This window comes from Lampris incognitus, chromosome 11, assembly GCF_029633865.1.
Source record: "Lampris incognitus isolate fLamInc1 chromosome 11, fLamInc1.hap2, whole genome shotgun sequence".
Lineage (NCBI taxonomy): Eukaryota > Metazoa > Chordata > Actinopteri > Lampriformes > Lampridae > Lampris > Lampris incognitus.
This window is the reverse complement of record NC_079221.1, coordinates 843,481-863,682: the sequence shown is the minus strand read 5'-3', so window position 1 is coordinate 863,682 and position 20,202 is coordinate 843,481. Positions and strand designations below refer to the sequence as shown.

At 41.9% G+C, this 20,202-nt stretch overlaps 1 protein-coding gene across 2 annotated transcripts in view; it reads left to right on the top strand.

The window, feature by feature from the left end:
* dip2a (disco-interacting protein 2 homolog A) overlaps positions 1-20,202 on the top strand; it is a 427,030-nt gene that overhangs the window by 179,193 nt on the left and 227,635 nt on the right. For both annotated transcript variants that reach the window (XM_056290056.1, XM_056290055.1), the window contains exon 2: positions 13,200-13,271. In XM_056290056.1, coding sequence (XP_056146031.1) covers positions 13,200-13,271 — 72 coding nt within the window. The remainder of the gene's footprint in view (positions 1-13,199; positions 13,272-20,202) is intronic.

Sequence of the window (20,202 nt, the reverse complement as noted above, 5' to 3'; positions counted from 1 at the left end):
TTCAGAGGCCTCCTCTTTGCAGCTCACACACCGGGAGAAAGCAGGGCCTCCTCTTTGCAGCTCACGCATGGGGAGAAAGCCGGGCCTCCTCTTTGCAGCTCACACATGGGGAGAAAGCAGGGCCTCCTCTTCGCAGCTCATGCATGGGGAGAAAGCAGGGCCTCCTCTGCAGCTAACGCATGGGGAGAAAGCAGGGCCTCCTCTGCAGCTAACGCATGGGGAGAAAGCAGGGCCTCCTCTTTAAAGCTCACGCATGGGGAGAAAGCAGGGCCTCCTCTTTGCAGCTCACACATGGGGAGAAAGCAGGGCCTCCTCTTCGCAGCTCATGCATGGGGAGAAAGCAGGGCCTCCTCTTCGCAGCTCATGCATGGGGAGAAAGCAGGGCCTCCTCTTCGCAGCTCATGCATGGGGAGAAAGCAGGGCCTCCTCTTTAAAGCTCACGCATGGGGAGAAAGCAGGGCCTCCTCTGCAGCTAACGCATGGGGAGAAAGCAGGGCCTCCTCTGCAGCTAACGCATGGGGAGAAAGCAGGGCCTCCTCTTTAAAGCTCACGCATGGGGAGAAAGCAGGGCCTCCTCTTTGCAGCTCACACATGGGGAGAAAGCAGGGCCTCCTCTTCGCAGCTCATGCATGGGGAGAAAGCAGGGCCTCCTCTTCGCAGCTCATGCATGGGGAGAAAGCAGGGCCTCCTCTTCGCAGCTCATGCATGGGGAGAAAGCAGGGCCTCCTCTTTAAAGCTCACGCATGGGGAGAAAGCAGGGCCTCCTCTTTGCAGCTCACACATGGGGAGAAAGCAGGGCCTCCTCTTCGCAGCTCATGCATGGGGAGAAAGCAGGGCCTCCTCTTCGCAGCTCATGCATGGGGAGAAAGCAGGGCCTCCTCTGCAGCTAACGCATGGGGAGAAAGCAGGGCCTCCTCTTTAAAGCTCACGCATGGGGAGAAAGCAGGGCCTCCTCTTTGCAGCTCACGCATGGGGAGAAAGCAGGGTGTCCATTTGTGAGTAACTGATCACCCCCCCCCCCCCATGGGAAATGGGGCAGAAACATGTGGCGGCTCAGTCAGTGTGGCTGTGTGCTGCAGTGAGGGTTCATTGTTTTGCAAGAACTGGTTCAGGTCATCTTCCATGTTTATTGGGTGAGCTGTCTGTCCTCCATCAGACTGTTCTAGGCTCTCATATTTGAGAGCCTAGAACAGTCTAGACCCATGCTTGAGGGATGGCTGTGTACAAGGGGCCGCTGGGGCACCGAGGCCTTTGGCTGGCCACTGGAGCCGTTCCACAATGAAGTCCTCTATTGTGTAGTTGTCAGCATGTCGGGTACTGTTGTGCTGTGGTGCGGAGGCCTTCACATGCACACATGCACTCCAACACACACATACACACACATACACACACACACACACACATACATACACACATACATACACACATACACACACATACACACACACACACACACATACACACACACATACATACACACATACACACACATACACACACATACACACACACACACACACATACACACACACACACACACACACATACACACACACATACATACACACATACACACACACACACACACACACACACACACACATGGATACATGCATGCAGACTCTTGCACACATCCACATTTGGATTCATACACATAATCACACACAGAGGCAGAGAGTACTACATACATGATGTACTTACCTGTACTGACATGGGAATACAGAGAGTACTACATACATGATGTACTTACCTGTACTGACATGGGAATACAGAGAGTACTACATACATGATGTACTTACCTGTACTGACATGGGAATACAGAGAGTACTACATACATGATGTACTTACCTGTACTGACATGGGAATACAGAGAGTACTACATACATGATGTACTTACCTGTACTGACATGGGAATACAGAGAGTACTACATACATGATGTACTTACCTGTACTGACATGGGAATACAGAGAGTACTACATACATGATGTACTTACCTGTACTGACATGGGAATACAGAGAGTACTAGATACGTGCTGTACTTACCTGTGCAGATATGGGAATACAGAGAGTACTACATACATGATGTACTTACCTGTGCAGATATGGGAATACAGAGAGTACTACATACATGATGTACTTACCTGTACTGACATGGGAATACAGAGAGTACTACATACATGATGTACTTACCTGTGCAGATATGGGAATACAGAGAGTACTACATACATGATGTACTTACCTGTACCGACATGGGAATGCAGAGAGTATTACATACATGATGTACTTACCTGTACTGACATGGGAATACAGAGAGTACTACATACATGATGTACTTACCTGTACTGACATGGGAATACAGAGAGTACTACATACATGATGTACTTACCTGTACTGACATGGGAATACAGAGAGTACTACATACATGATGTACTTACCTGTACTGACATGGTAATACAGAGAGTACTACATACATGATGTACTTACCTGTACTGACATGGGAATACAGAGAGTACTACATACATGATGTACTTACCTGTGCAGATATGGGAATACAGAGAGTACTACATACATGATGTACTTACCTGTACTGACATGGGAATACAGAGAGTACTACATACATGATGTACTTACCTGTGCAGATATGGGAATACAGAGAGTACTACATACATGATGTACTTACCTGTACCGACATGGGAATGCAGAGAGTATTACATACATGATGTACTTACCTGTACTGACATGGGAATACAGAGAGTACTACATACATGATGTACTTACCTGTACTGACATGGGAATACAGAGAGTACTACATACATGATGTACTTACCTGTACTGACATGGGAATACAGAGAGTACTACATACATGATGTACTTACCTGTGCAGATATGGGAATACAGAGAGTACTACATACATGATGTACTTACCTGTACTGACATGGGAATACAGAGAGTACTACATACATGATGTACTTACCTGTGCAGATATGGGAATACAGAGAGTACTACATACATGATGTACTTACCTGTACTGACATGGGAATACAGAGAGTACGACATACATGATGTACTTACCTGTACTGACATGGGAATACAGAGAGTACTAGATACGTGCTGTACTTACCTGTGCTGACATGGGAATACAGAGAGTACTAGATACGTGCTGTACTTACCTGTACTGACATGGGAATACAGAGAGTATTACATACATGATGTACTTACCTGTACTGACATGGGAATACAGAGAGTACTACATACATGATGTACTTACCTGTACTGACATGGGAATACAGAGAGTACTAGATACGTGCTGTACTTACCTGTACTGACATGAGAATACAGAGAGTATTACATACATGATTTACTTACCTGTGCAGATATGGGAATACAGAGAGTACTACATACATGATGTACTTACCTGTACTGACATGGGAATACAGAGAGTACTACGTACATGATGTACTTACCTGTGCAGATATCGGAATACAGAGAGTATTACATACATGATGTACTTACCTGTACTGACATGGGAATACAGAGAGTACTACATACATGATGTACTTACCTGTACTGACATGGGAATACAGAGAGTACTAGATACGTGCTGTACTTACCTGTGCTGACATGGGAATACAGAGAGTACTAGATACGTGCTGTACTTACCTGTACTGACATGGGAATACAGAGAGTATTACATACATGATGTACTTACCTGTACTGACATGGGAATACAGAGAGTACTACATACATGATGTACTTACTTGTACTGACATGGGAATACAGAGAGTACTAGATACGTGCTGTACTTACCTGTACTGACATGGGAATACAGAGAGTATTACATACATGATGTACTTACCTGTACTGACATGGGAATACAGAGAGTACTACATACATGATTTACTTACCTGTACTGACATGGGAATACAGAGAGTACTAGATACGTGCTGTACTTAGATGTGCTGACATGGGAATACAGAGAGTACTACATACGTGCTGTACTTAGCTGTGCTGACATGGGAATACAGAGAGTACTCGATATGTGCTGTACTTACCTGTGCTGACATGGGAATACAGAGAGTACTCGATATGTGCTGTACTTACCTGTGCTGACATGGGAATACAGAGAGTACTCGATATGTGCTGTACTTACCTGTGCTGATATGGGAATACAGAGAGTACTCGATATGTGCTGTACTCACCTGTGCTGACATGGGAATACAGAGAGTACTCGATATGTGCTGTACTTACCTGTGCTGACATGGGAATACAGAGAGTACTCGATATGTGCTGTACTTACCTGTGCTGACATGGGAATACAGAGAGTACTCGATATGTGCTGTACTTACCTGTGCTGATATGGGAATACAGAGAGTACTCGATATGTGCTGTACTTACCTGTGCTGACATGGGAATACAGAGAGTACTCGATATGTGCTGTACTTACCTGTGCTGACATGGGAATACAGAGAGTACTCGATATGTGCTGTACTTACCTGTGCTGACATGGGAATACAGAGAGTACTCGATATGTGCTGTACTTACCTGTGCTGACATGGGAATACAGAGAGTACTCGATATGTGCTGTACTTACCTGTGCTGATATGGGAATACAGAGAGTACTCGATATGTGCTGTACTTACCTGTGCTGACATGGGAATACAGAGAGTACTCGATATGTGCTGTACTTACCTGTGCTGACATGGGAATACAGAGAGTACTACATACATGATTTACTTACCTGTACTGACATGGGAATACAGAGAGTACTAGATACGTGCTGTACTTAGATGTGCTGACATGGGAATACAGAGAGTACTACATACGTGCTGTACTTAGCTGTGCTGACATGGGAATACAGAGAGTACTCGATATGTGCTGTACTTACCTGTGCTGACATGGGAATACAGAGAGTACTCGATATGTGCTGTACTTACCTGTGCTGACATGGGAATACAGAGAGTACTCGATATGTGCTGTACTTACCTGTGCTGACATGGGAATACAGAGAGTACTCGATATGTGCTGTACTTACCTGTGCTGACATGGGAATACAGAGAGTACTCGATATGTGCTGTACTTACCTGTGCTGATATGGGAATACAGAGAGTACTCGATATGTGCTGTACTTACCTGTGCTGACATGGGAATACAGAGAGTACTCGATATGTGCTGTACTTACCTGTGCTGACATGGGAATACAGAGAGTACTCGATATGTGCTGTACTTACCTGTGCTGACATGGGAATACAGAGAGTACTCGATATGTGCTGTACTTACCTGTGCTGACATGGGAATACAGAGAGTACTCGATATGTGCTGTACTTACCTGTGCTGACATGGGAATACAGAGAGTACTCGATATGTGCTGTACTTACCTGTGCTGACATGGGAATACAGAGAGTACTCGATATGTGCTGTACTTACCTGTGCTGATATGGGAATACAGAGAGTACTCGATATGTGCTGTACTTACCTGTGCTGATATGGGAATACAGAGAGTACTCGATATGTGCTGTACTTACCTGTGCTGACATGGGAATACAGAGAGTACTCGATATGTGCTGTACTTACCTGTGCTGACATGGGAATACAGAGAGTACTCGATATGTGCTGTACTTACCTGTGCTGACATGGGAATACAGAGAGTACTCGATATGTGCTGTACTTACCTGTGCTGACATGGGAATACAGAGAGTACTCGATATGTGCTGTACTTACCTGTGCTGATATGGGAATACAGACAGACCGACACACAGTCATGTGAAGACACGCACAGCGCCACCATCTGCAGACGGAATCACTGTCGGGTCAGCAGGCTGGGCCAGCAGACAGTGCTGTATTGTTAGTTAAGCTCCATCACCTCCCTCAACACTCAACACTGCAGCCATTCAGTGGTCACTGGTGACTCAGAACCAGCGGTCAGTGTTGTGACCAGTGTGACCAACAGCACCTGCTTTCACACCACAACACACTCTGTCATCAAGAAGACTGGCTCAGTCCTCATCTAGGGACACAGCAACAGGAACAATACATCAATATGTTACTAAAAAAAACACTAAACTTATTAATAATACGTAACGAATCAGAAGATTAACTACACAGCTGGCAAATGAAAACTATTCAACAAATGAGCCTGTGTACTGTATACAGATCCATCCATCCATTATCCAAACTGCTTATCCTGCTCTCAGGGTGGCGGGGATGCTGAAGCCTATCCCAGCACTCATTGGGCAGCAGGTGGGGAGGCACCCTGGACAGGTCACCAGACCATCCAAGTGCAACATATACACACACACATTCACACCAAGGGACAATTTAGTACGGCCGATTCACCTGACCTCCATGTCTTTGGACTGTGGGAGGAAACTGGAGCCCCCGGAGGAAACCCATGCAGACACGGGGAGAACATGCAAACTCCACACAGAGTATGACCCGGGATGGCCCCTAAGTTTGGACTTCCCCAGGGCTCGAACCCAGGATCTTCTTGCTGTGAGGCGACCACGCTAACCACTGCACCACTGTGCTGCCTGTGTACAGATTATATGATTTTATTTATGTGGAGCCAAGGCATTGCTGAAGAGAAGCATGTATGCACAGCCAACTCTGTTTGTTTGATAGAAAACGGTTTGATGGTTAAAAGTTTGATTGTTAAAGGTTTGATAGATAAAGGTTTGATAGATTAGGGGTTGATAGATAAAGGGTTGATAGATAAAGGTTTGATAGATTAAGGGTTTATAGATAAAGGTTTGATAGTTAAAGGTTTGATAGATAAAGGTTTGATAGATTAAGGGTTGATAGTTAAAGGTTTGATAGATTAAGGGTTGATAGTTAAAGGTTTGATAGATTAAGGGTTGATAGTTAAAGGTTTGATAGATTAAGGATGGATAGATTAAGGGTTGATAGTTAAAGGTTTGATAGATTAAGGGTTGATAGTTAAAGATTTGATAGATTAAGGATTGATAGATAAAGGGTTGATAGATAAAGGTTTGATATATTAAGGGTTGATAGTTAAAGGGTTGATAGTTAAAGGTTTGATAGATTAAGGGTTGATAGTTAAAGGTTTGATAGTTAAAGGTTTGATAGATAAAGGTTTGATAGATAAAGGGTTGATAGATAAAGGTTTGATAGATAAAGGTTTGTTAGATAAAGGTTTGATAGATAAAGGGTTGATAGATAAAGGTTTGATAGATAAAGGTTTGATAGTTAAAGGTTTTATAGATAAAGGTTTGATAGATAAAGGTTTGATAGTTAAAAGTTTGATAGATAAAGGTTTGATAGATAAATGTTTGATAGTTAAAGGTTTGATAGATTAAGGGTTGATAGATAAAGGTTTGATAGATAAAGGTTCGATAGATAGATAAAAGTTTGATAAAGGTTTGATAAAGGTTTGATAGATAGATAAAGGTTTGATAGATCGATAAAGGTTTGATAAAGGTTTGATAGATAAAGGTTTGATAGATAGATAAAGGTTTGATAGATAAAGGTTTGATAGATCGATAAAGATTTGATAAAGGTTTGATAGATAAAGGTTTGATAGATAGATAAAGGTTTGATAAAGGTTTGAAAGATAAAGGTTTGACAAAGGTTTGTTAGATACTGTTTGTGATATTTATGGACAGGATCTCAAGGAGCATCCAAGGTGAGGAGTGTGTCCATTTTGGGAACTGCAGAATTGCATCTCTGCTCTTCACAGATGATGTGGTTTTGTTGGCTTCATCAGAACGCGACCTCCAGTGTGCACTGGGGCGGTATGCAGCTGAGTGTGAAATGGCTGGGATGATAGTCAGCTCCTCCAAGTCTGAGGCCATGGTTCTCCCGGAAAATGGTGGATTGCTCCCTCCTGGTTGGAGATGAGTTGTTGCCTCAAGTGAAGGAGTCCAAGTATCTCGGGGTCTTGTCCACAAGTGAGGGTAGGATGGAGGGGAAGATTGACAGGCGGGTTGGTGCAGCATCAGCAGTAATGTGAACATTGTACTGAACCGTTGTGGTGAAGAAGGAGCTGAGCCGAAAGGCAAAGCTCTCAATTTACCAGTCAATCTTTGTTCCAACCCTCACCTATGGTCATGAGCTTTGGTTAGTGACCGAAAGGGTGAGATCGCGGATACAAGTGGCTGAAAAATTAGTTTCCTCCATAGGGTGTCCGGGCTCAGTCTTAGAGATAGAGTGAGGAGCTTGGACATCTGGAGAGAGCTCGGAGTAGAGCCGCTGCTCCTTCGCGTCGAAAGGAGCCAGTTGAGGTGGTTCAGGCATTTGATTAGGATGCCTCCTGGGCGCCTTCCTTTGGAGGTTTACCAGGCACAGCCAGTTTGGAGGAGACCCCGGGGTACACCCAGAACTCACTGGAGGGACTAATTTCCAATCTGGCCTGGGAACACCTTGGGATCCCCCAGGAGAAGCTGGAGGGTGTTGCTGGGGAGAGATACGTCTGGAATGCCCTACTTAGCTTGCTGCCACCGCGACCCCACCCCAGAGAAGTGACTGATGATGAATGAATAGATAATGGTTTGATGGATAAAGGTTTGAAAGATAAAGGTTTGATAGATAAAGCTTTGACAGACAAAGGTTTGATAGATAGATAAAGGAAGGTTTGATAGATAGATAAAGGTTTGACAGATAAAGGGTTTGATAGATAAAGATTTGCTAGATAAAGGTTTGATAGATAAAGGTTTGATAAAGGTTTGATAGATAGATAAAGGTTTGAGAGATTGATAAAGCTTTGATAAAGGTTTGACAGATAAAAGTTTGATAGTTAAAGGTTTGATAGATAGACAAAGGTTTGATAGATAAAGGTTTGATGGATAGATGAAGGTTTGATAGATAGATAGATAAACGTTTGACAGATAAAGGGTTTGATAGATAAAGGTTTGTTATAGGTTTGATAGATAGATAAAGGTTTGATAGATAAAGGTTTGACAGATAAAGGGTTTGATAGATAAAGGTTTGATAGATAGATAAAGGTTTGATAGTTAAAGGCTTGATAGATAAAGGTTTAAAGGATAGATGAAGGTTTGATAGATAAACATTTGACAGATAAAGGGTTTGATAGATAAAGGTTTGATAGCTATATAAAGCTTTGATAGGTAAAGGTTTGATAGACAAAGGTTTGACAGATAGATAAAGGTTTGATAGATAAAGGTTGGATAGATAAAGGTTTTAGAGATAGATAAAGGTTTGATAGATAAAGGTTGGATAGATAAAAGTTTGATAAAGGTTTGATAGATAGATAAAGGTTTGAGAGATTGATAAAGCTTTGATAAAGGTTTGACAGATAAAAGTTTGATAGTTAAAGGTTTGATAGATAGACAAAGGTTTGATAGATAAAGGTTTGATGGATAGATGAAGGTTTGATAGATAGATAGATAAACGTTTGACAGATAAAGGGTTTGATAGATAAAGGTTTGTTATAGGTTTGATAGATAGATAAAGGTTTGATAGATAAAGGTTTGACAGATAAAGGGTTTGATAGATAAAGGTTTGATAGATAGATAAAGGTTTGATAGTTAAAGGCTTGATAGATAAAGGTTTAAAGGATAGATGAAGGTTTGATAGATAAACATTTGACAGATAAAGGGTTTGATAGATAAAGGTTTGATAGCTATATAAAGCTTTGATAGGTAAAGGTTTGATAGACAAAGGTTTGACAGATAGATAAAGGTTTGATAGATAAAGGTTGGATAGATAAAGGTTTTAGAGATAGATAAAGGTTTGATAGATAAAGGTTGGATAGATAAAAGTTTGAGAGATAGATAAAAGTTTGATAGATAAAGGTTGGATATATATATAAAGCTTTGATAGGTAAAGGTTTGATAGATAAAAGTTTGATAGATAAAGTTTGATAACGGTTTGATAGATACACAAAGGTTTGATGGATAAAGGTTTAATGGATAGATAAAGGTTTAATGGATAGAGAAAAGTTTGAGAGATACATAAAAGTTTGATAGATAAAGGTTGGATAGATAGATAGATAGATAGATAAAGGTTTGATAGATAAAGGTTTGAGAGATAGATAAAATTTTGATAGATAAAGGTTTGATAGATAAAAGTTTTATAGATACAATTTTGATAGATAAAGGTTTGATAGCTAGATAAAAGTTTGATAGATAAAGGTTGGCTAGATAAATATTTCATAGATAAAGGTTGGATAAAGGTTTCATAGATAGATAAAGGTTTGCTAGGTAGATAAAGGTTGGATAGATAAAGGTTTCATAGATAGATAAAGATTGGATAGATGAAGGTTTCAACGATATATAAAGGTTGGATAGATAAAGGTTTCATAGATAGATAAAGGTTTGCTAGGTAGATAAAGGTTGGATAGATAAAGGTTTCATAGATAGATAAAGGTTGGATAGATAAAGGTTGGATAAAGGTTTCATAGATAGATAAAGGTTGGATAAATAAAGGTTTGCAAGATAAGGGTTTGCTAGGTAGATAAAGATTGGATAGATAAAGGTTTGCTAGGTAGATAAAGGTTGGACAGATAAAGATTTTCTATTTAGATAAAGGTTGGATAGATAAAGGTTGGATAAGTGTTTCATAGATAGATAAATGTTGGATAGATAAAGGTTTGCTAGATAATGGTTTGCTAGGTAGATAAAGGTTGGATAGATAAAGGTTGGATAAAGGTTTCATAGATAGATAAAGGTTGGATAAATAAAGGTTTGCAAGATAAGGGTTTGCTAGGTAGATAAAGATTGGATAGATAAAGGTTTGCTAGGTAGATAAAGGTTGGACAGATAAAGATTTTCTATTTAGATAAAGGTTGGATAGATAAAGGTTCGATAAGTGTTTCATAGATAGATAAATGTTGGATAAATAAAGGTTTGCAAGATAAGGGTTTGCTAGGTAGATAAAGGTTGGATAGATAAAGGTTGGATAAAGATTTCATAGATAGATAAAGTTTGGATAGATAAAGGTTGGATAAAGGTTCCATAGATAGATAAAGGTTGGATAGATAAAGGTTTGCTAGGTAGATAAAGGTTGGACAGATAAAGATTTTCTATTTAGATAAAGGTTGGATAGATAAAGGTTGGATAAGTGTTTCATAGATAGATAAATGTTGGATAGATAAAGGTTTGCTAGATAATGGTTTGCTAGGTAGATAAAGGTTGGATAGATAAAGGTTGGATAAAGGTTTCATAGATAGATAAAGGTTGGATAAATAAAGGTTTGCAAGATAAGGGTTTGCTAGGTAGATAAAGATTGGATAGATAAAGGTTTGCTAGGTAGATAAAGGTTGGACAGATAAAGATTTTCTAGGTAGATAAAGGTTGGATAGATAAAGGTTGGATAAAGGTTCCATAGATAGATAAAGGTTGGATAGATAAAGGTTTGCTAGGTAGATAAAGGTTGGATAGATAAAGGTTTGCTAGATAAAGGTTTCATAGATAGATAAACGTTGGATAGATAAAGGTTGGATAAAGGTTTCACAGATAGATAAAGGTTGGATAGATAAAGGTTGGATAAAGGTTTCATAGATAGATAAAGGTTGGATAGATAAAGCTTTGGGAAAGTGCAAACCAACAATGTCATAGGTTGAAACAGGCCAAAGCCGACACGGTGCAGGGAAAGACGAGGGGCAGCACAGGAGGGAATTTAATTGATTTTTTTTTAAATTTTGTTTGTAACTTCTTTGACCCCTGCTCTTCCCCACTCCCACAGAGAGTCTATTGAGATCAATATGAGCAACATGGTGCACTCCTATATTTATGTTTTTCCTTTGGAGACTCATAAATATTGAGTGGAAAATCTCACTGCTGAGATGCTGCGTTGACCAGTTTGAGCTTCTCCAGTTTCCTGGCAAAGCACTGGCGATGTCAAGTCAAGAGGCTGTTTGACTGACACTCTTTGGAGATTGGCTCTTTGAGAGACACATTTTTACGAGCAACCTTTCCCTTCTCCCCAAGCGTTAATGTCAACTGCCTTTTTTTTTTTCATTTTTAGAAATGTTGAAACGGGGGTCAAGGGTGCAGGGATGTGCCACGGCTTGCTGGACAGTGTGTGTGTGTGTGTGTGTGTGTGTGTGTGTGTGTGTGTTTTCCTGGTTGTGTGAAAGCATGTATGTACTCATGTTTTGTGTGTGACAGAGACATGCATGGCTTTGGTGTTGTCAGTCAGCCGTCTCTGGGTGAATCAATATGTCGAGGCATCTCACAACCCTAAAGCCGTCCACAGTCGGCCAAAGCAATCTGGCTGACTCTGTGACCTATTTCTGTGATTAATTTTTGAGCAGGTCCCGCGTGTTTGTTTTTAAACCTTGTGCTTTTAGATGGCGTCATGATGTCACAGCTTTGTTTGGGAGAGACAGGAACTAATTGCAGTGACTGTGCAAGGTTAAGCAATGCGTCTCCCTGGCTCATCGTGATCAACACAACTTTTTAACACTGAGCAGCCAGAGGGCTCGCTCGTCTTGTCTGTTTCATATGGTGGACTGGTCTTTATGTGTCTGCCTGTCTACCCGCTTGCTCGTTCACTCTTTTGTCACTTTCTTCATCTCATTTCCTTCATTGTTGTTGATCAGGGTTTTTTTGATGCTGCATGCCCTAATTTCATTGGTATTCACTGAGGCGGACGACTATGAAATAACATGTATGTGGCCCTTGTTTTTTATGCAGCCTTTTAATTATGTGTGCAGAGACAAGTGAGACAGATGGAGTTAGGGCTGATGTCAGCAGTATTTTGTCTTGTGGTAGGGCTGGAGAGTTGAAATGTTCCAGGCACACCAGACAAATGAGCTTTTAAATGCCCCATCTCATCTGATTTTATCATTGAAGTATTCAGTCGCAGTTCACCGCAATATCATTTTTGTCAAGTGGGCTTTTTATGCACGTACGTTTTTGTGTCTTTGTGTGTAGGTAGGTATGTGTGTGATGTCTCCCAACATAATTTCTTGCTGGCATGCTTGTATATGTGTGTGTGTGTGTGTGTGTGTGTGTGTCCATCATTACAATTCCTGTGTGATGTAGCGGCTAAGAGCTGGTTGTCTGCTGCCCCCACCCTGCCCTGGTACCCTGTGGTGCCAGTGTATCAGGCTTGGCAGTGTGATGCTGAGGCGCGCGCGTGCACACACACACACACACACACACACACACACACACACACACACACACACACACACGTTCCATCAGCTAATGACTCATCTCTCTCTCTCTCTCTCTCTCTCTCTCTCTCTCTCTCTCTCTCTCTCTCTCTCTCTTTTCAGGGGACATCACTCAGAAGGGCTATGAGAAGAAAAGAAGCAAGTTGCTGGCTCCATACATCCCACAGATACAAGGTAAGGCGCTTACTTGACATCGACCTTGTACAAAAGTCTTGCTGCCTAGGCTCGCTCACCAAACCAGCTTTACCATAGCCCTATCTACCTGCTAGCATAACCAAACTAGCTTTACCTTAGCACTACCTACCCGCTAGCATAACCAAACCAGCTTTACCTTAGCCCTACCTACCTGCTAGCATAACCAAACCAGCTTTACCATAGCCCTATCTACCTGCTAGCATAAGCAAACCAGCTTTCCCTTAGCCCTACCTACCTGCTAGCATAACCAAACCAGCTTTACCTTAGCCCTACCTACCTGCTAGCATAACCAAACCAGCTTTACCATAGCCCTATCTACCTGCTAGCATAACCAAACCAGCTTTACCTTAGCACTACCTACCTGCTAGCATAACCAAACCAGCTTTACCTTAGCCCTACCTACCTGCTAGCATAACCAAACCAGTTTTACCTTAGCCCTACCTACCTGCTAGCATAACTAAACCAGCTTTACCTTAGCCCTACCTACCTGCTAGCATAACCCGACCAGCTTTACCTTAGCACTACCTACCTGCTAGCATAACCCAACCAGCTTTACCTTAGCCCTACCTACCTGCTAGCATAACCAAACCAGCTTTACCTTAGCCCTACCTACCTGCTAGCATAACCCAACCAGCTTTACCTTAACACTACCTACCTGCTAGCATAACCTAACCAGCTTTACCTTAGCACTACCTACCTGCTAGCATAACCAAACCAGCTTTACCTTAGCACTACCTACCTGCTAGCATAACCAAACCAGCTTTACTTTAGCACTACCTACCTGCTAGCATAGAAACTAGCATAGCGTCCTTACAGGAACAAACAAGCGGTGACAGAGGATGACGTTGGCTGTTTGTGTATAGAGCATTTGAAATGCATTTGATGAAATCAGAATTACTGGAAGTAGCAGATGTACGGCATTGTGGGAGTGCAGGAATGAGGAGATGGAGAGATCGAGTCGAGTCCATTCCGTTTACTCGCCACACAAAACGACACCGATACAGCACAATCTCTCGAGTCGTGGCAACCAGCTAACCATCCGCTAGGCTGCTGCAAATATGGCTCCACCCCGGAAACTCTAAGCAGTGCTACGTCAGCACTCTGAACGTCTGCCTTAAAGGAGCAGCAGCCCCTGGTGAATCTACCCTCAATTGTGTATCACTACAGTATGATTGTTTTTATGGCCGTAAATCTTTAAGATGTTTCTCAGGGTATCATGGCAGCCCTGTATTCTCTGCATTCACCAAGCTGCCCCCCTAATAGTCGACCAAACGTTAGCCGATGAGAAGTCTCAGTCGACCAAGTTTTCATTTGTCCCTGAGTTGCAGAAAAAAGCCCTGTATGAAACATATGAGGGCTTTTAAATGGACACATTCAGAATCACTATACGTTAGTAATAATCACTATACATTAGTAATTATCAATATACGTTAATAATAATCACTATACATTAATAATAATCACTATACATTAATAATAATCACTACGCTTCGTGCGTGCGCTTGTAAAATGTATATTTTAAAGGCTCATTATCATTAGCGCGGGATCCCACCCCCCCTTATCATTAGCGCAGGACGCCCCCCCCGGGACGCCCCCCCCCATTAGTGGCAGGTGGCTGTGTAACATCATAGACCCCATAGACCCATGTTTACATGACCACAATAAACCTATAACTGAGAATAATCAGGTTATGGTAATAATCCGATTTGACGTGTTTACATTCACTTTAGTAATGCGATAATCGAAGAAAACAGGGTTAAATGATTCAGTCAATAGTTGGATTTCTTTCCAAGTACATGACGTAAAACTGTTATTTTCAAAACTTCCTGTCAACATGGCATTGATTAACATAGCATCTCCGCCGGTCAGGGCTGTCCTTGTGTGGATACTGCTCTCCTTTGCGTTCTGCATATGAGCAGAAAATGACGACAAGCATCTGCCATTGGTCTAAGCAGCATAGCATAGTTCTTCCTCCACTCCTACCTAAAACGCCCGCTTGCTGGGTGCACGTTTCGGGTAAGGACTGGTGGGAGAGAGTGGTGCTCAAGGAGTTCTCAGATCAGGAGTGGAGAGAGAATTTCAGAATATCTCGGAGAGCATTTGTGAAACTGTGTGATCTGATGAAGGATGTCATGTTTGATTAACTGCATCCACTCGCGTTTTGACAACATCCGGATTTTTTTTTCTTTCTTACATATTTAAAATGTGCAGATATAAAAGAATGAAATAAACCAGATTAACGGTATATGTGCGCCGAATAAAACGGAATATTCATCAAAAAGCTAGGTGTGTTTATCGCATTTTTCATAATCCGCTAGCGGTCTTTATCCGATAACGTATATTGTAACGTGCATGGATAAGTAGACACGTTGGTCCTTGTCTAACGGGTCGGACCCTTTAGTCGACTGGTTAACGTTGTCGCTTGTGGAGTGGGAGACACGGGTTTGCGTCCCGGCTGTGGCGACGGTCTCCCAGACTGCCCCCGAATTCGCTACAATATCATATAGTGCTGTACATGACACTAGAATAATCTGGTATCTCCATAAATCCGATAATGATCGGTTTATTAGTGCGCATGTAAAATGCTCCATATATCATAAATGAAGATTTTAACAATAGTAAAGTGCTTTACCCCACTATTGACCGACTTATTAATCCACCATCTCCAAACCCATCAGGGATGCTGTCCACTGAAAAATGTGAGCACTTCGCTACATTCTTCAATAACACAATTACTGCCATTAGACAGAACATTATTGCCTCAAGATCCAGTAATGAGCCTACCCTCCACTTCTCCAGAAATATCACTGGCGCCATGTCTCACTTTGACACTCTAGACGTTAAAAGTCTAGACAATATTTTTGGGCAGCTCAGGTTGTCCACCTGCTGCTGGGATCCTCTGCCTAATAAATGTTTTAAAAATGTTTTTAATTGCTTAGCACATGGCGTTTTAGAAATTGTTAGCTACTTTCTTCAGGCAGGTATATTTCCTGCAGCACTTAAGACAGCTGTCGTTAAGCCACTTCTGAAGAAGAGTAATCTTGATGCGACAGTTATTGCCAACTACAGGCCCATCTCCAACTTACCATTCCTCAGCAAAACCCTTGAAAAACAGTTTATTCTCGAGTTAATAACTATTTACTATCAAACAACCTTCTAGGCATTTGTCAATCAGGTTTTCGATCTCACCATAGCACAGAAACCACACTTATCAAAGTTGTGTATGATCTGCATATGAACACAGATTCTAATAAATTGTCTGTTCTTGTGCTCCTGGATCTCAGTGCTGCTTTCGACACTGTTGATCATGATATTTTGCTAGAGAGATTAGAAAAATGGGTCGGCCTTTCTGGCCCGGTTCTCAACTGGTTTAGAACATACCTTCAGGACAGGCAGTTCTTTGTGTCTATCGGAGACTTTTCCTCGGACAAAGTGAGTCTAATGTGTGGGCTACCCCAAGGTTCGATTCTTGGACCACTACTATTCAATCTCTATATTCTCCCACTTGCACATGTTATACAGACACATAAAATAAATTACCATAATTATGCAGATGATTCACAACTGTACATATCCCTATCTCCTGATGACCTAGCTCCCATACGTTCCCTAAGTCAGTGTATTGACGATATTAATCTATGGATGTCAGATAACTTTTTACAACTGAACAAAGACAAGACAGAAATACTTGTATTTGGTGCAAAGACAGAGACAGAGAATTGCAGCTCATCTCAGCTCTCTGTCTCTGGAGTGCAAAGGTGAAGCTAGAAATCTTGGTGTAATCATGGACAGTGATCTAAATTTTAAGAGCCACATCAATCTTCTCACAAGATCAGCCTTCAACCATCTTAAAACATTTCAAAACTAAGGGGCTTTCTATCAATATCAGACTGAGAAATTAATCCATGCTTTTATAACAAGTAGACTAGACTTGATTTAGGTTGTCCGTCGTGTCCGATGATGACAATCCTGCCTCTTGTCACTTGTGAGTCTTCTTATGGCTGTAAAGCCCAATTCGCGATCCACAATGTCTGCCACAGACAGAACAGGTGAAATCACTGACTGGGGGTGTAGGTGTGGTACTGGCTTCATGTCTCTTCAGACATCTTCTGGTCCGTCGATCACCGCGGTCCTTCTCAAGGTTTTTCAGACTAGGCTACTGCAATGGACTATTCACCGGCCTCCCAAAATCAGTTGTGCACCAACTACAATTAATTCAAAATGCGGCAGCACGTGTTCTCACCAGAACTAGAAGGTATGAGCACATTACACCTGTTCCTAGATCTCTGCATATGCTCCCCGTTAAAAATTGAATTGATTTTAAAATTCTTTTAATTGTGCACAAAACGCTAAATGGCCTTGCACCACGCTATATTAAATACAGGTTAATTCCTTATAAACCAGCAAGAACTCTCAGGTCCAATGGCAGTGGTCTTTTAACCATCCCTCATGCAGGTCTAGAGCAGGGGAAGCTGCATCTTCTATTTACACCCCAAGTAGATGGAAGGCCCTGCCTGAGGACCTGAGAGAGGCCCCCACACTGGACACATTTAAAAGCAGGTTAAAAACCTTACTTCTCAAAAAAGCCTACAGCTAAATTCATAGTGTGTGTGTGTGTGTTTTATATATTTTGCCATTTTTATATATTCTGCTCTGTTGTTACTTTAATTAATCAGTGTTTATGGCACTTTAATTTATTTTACTAACTTCAGTTTTAAACTTTTGTATTTTTCTCAAATTTTCCTGTACTTTTATTTATTTATTTTTTGTAGGGGGGGGTTTATTGATTTCATTGTTTTATTGTGTGAAGCACTTTGTGTTACATTTGTTTGTATGAAAAGTGCTACACAAATAAAATCTGATTTATTGATTGATATATGCCTAACTTATACTAACGTACAAATTTTAAAAAAAGATAAAATAAAACATACCTTTATTTTAAACAGCGGGCCAGGTCTACATGGAATGTAAATTTTTGATAATAAAGTGAGTAAACACTATTCTAAATCTGCTACACACGCGCCTTACAAACAATGACGTCATACTGCCGTCGCTCTGACTGGTGGCGGTTCTGCGCTGGGGGAGCGCAATGGCTGATGGGACTGTCAATGTTAGATTTAAAATTGTGTTTTCGTGATGTGGTGTTCATGTTGTGGTTATCCTTGTGTTGTTTTGGGGGTGCGACTCAGACTAAGTAGGACACTTTTTACTGACTATCTAACTGTAGGACCGTGACTGGGACTGATGTCGCCACTTGGGACTTGGGGGGGGGGGGGTGTGAGAGTTCTGGTCCGTTCTGGCCAGTGTGAATAAAAGAGCACTTCCGGGGTGGTGGACGTATGGGGCACGGGAGTTGTGGAGAGATCTCTGCATGTCGACTCAGTCTTCCACGCCGGCTCGCCACAATACTCTTGGTTTTAGGTGGCAGCCCCCCTCCGTCAAATATCTTTCCACGCGCCTGGTCTCCTCGCTGGCGGTTCCGACACATTCAGAATCATTTCCGCTTGCGCCGGTGTCGTTAGCAGGTGGCTCACTTCGGGCGTGCGCTTGTATAATTTATATTTTAAAGGCTCATTATAACGGTTTTGTATAACATTATTTCTCAGCCCTGGAACTCAAACCATTTCCTGATGCTTCAAAAATGTCCATCCATCCATCCATCCATCCATCCATCCATCCATCCATCCATCCATCCATCCATCCATCCATCCATTATCCCAACTGCTCATCCTGCTCATAACGAAATTAATATCATAAACGCACGACGGCTAGTTGACTTTAGTGGCGGGCAGCACATGACTGCATGCACAATCATGTGACTGTACATGCAGTCATGTGACTGTACATGGTCTTGACTCCTCCTTGCACACAGGTGGCGTTTAAGCAACAGTTCTACCTTGTGTGTATGCTTTAATCCAATATATGGGTTATGTCTAGTAGACATACAGATGAAATACTGCTACATTCAGCCTTGTGGAGGAGAGGAAGAGCTGATGAAGAAGGTAAAGCAAGATTTTAAACCCTGAGTGAATTATAACTGAGGTAGACTACTACCACAAGGTTATACAAAAACCTTATGTGGAAACTCTTATTGTAGCTGTGTGCTGCTTTGCTAACACTGATGCCCTTGATTGTCAGTGGCAGTGTGTTTTAGAGGAACGGTCTCATCTCCAATGCACGACAGAACAGTTTGTTTTGTTTTTATTAAATTGTGTGTGTGTGTGTGTACACACATCTTTGTCTTCCTGTGCAGTTAATGTGTTTGATGGGAGAGGCTTCAGCTCTAGCTCTGAAAACTGGAAGGTGCTTTATTTCTGGTGCAAAGTTTCTAAGCTATATTTCTCCCTGTCCATTCATGTTATCGGTCTATGGCAGTGTTTCTCAACCCAGTCCTCAAGGACCCCCTATCCTGCAGATTTTTTTTTGCAATCCTGAATAGGTACCTGTTTGTAGTTATTCAACCAATCAGCAATGAATGTCTGAGTTTACACACCTTGCATAATTAAGTGCTATGAGATGACTGGTTGAGTAAGTACAAGCAGGGCTGCTTATGCAGGGTTACAATGAAAATCTGCAGGATAGGGGTTCCTTGAGGACTGGGTTGAGAAACACTGGTCTATGGCCTAAGATGATATGACCGTCTAGCCTACATGCATCTACCCATCTTTTTCACCTATTTATAGCCCGAGTCCTTAGGTCAGTCAGTGCCAGTGCTGAATATAAAGCTGTGGTGGTTTGTGGTGTCTCAGAGAAGAGTCTCTGCATGTCTGTCTATCTGTCGGTCTGTGTATGTGCTCCATGCTCCTCCATCGTCAGACCAGGGACCATGGCAGTTTTTGGTTTGGCCCGCTCTCAGAGCACCAAGCCTCAGTGGAAACCAGAGCCTATGGCGCGGGCCACTCGCTCAAGG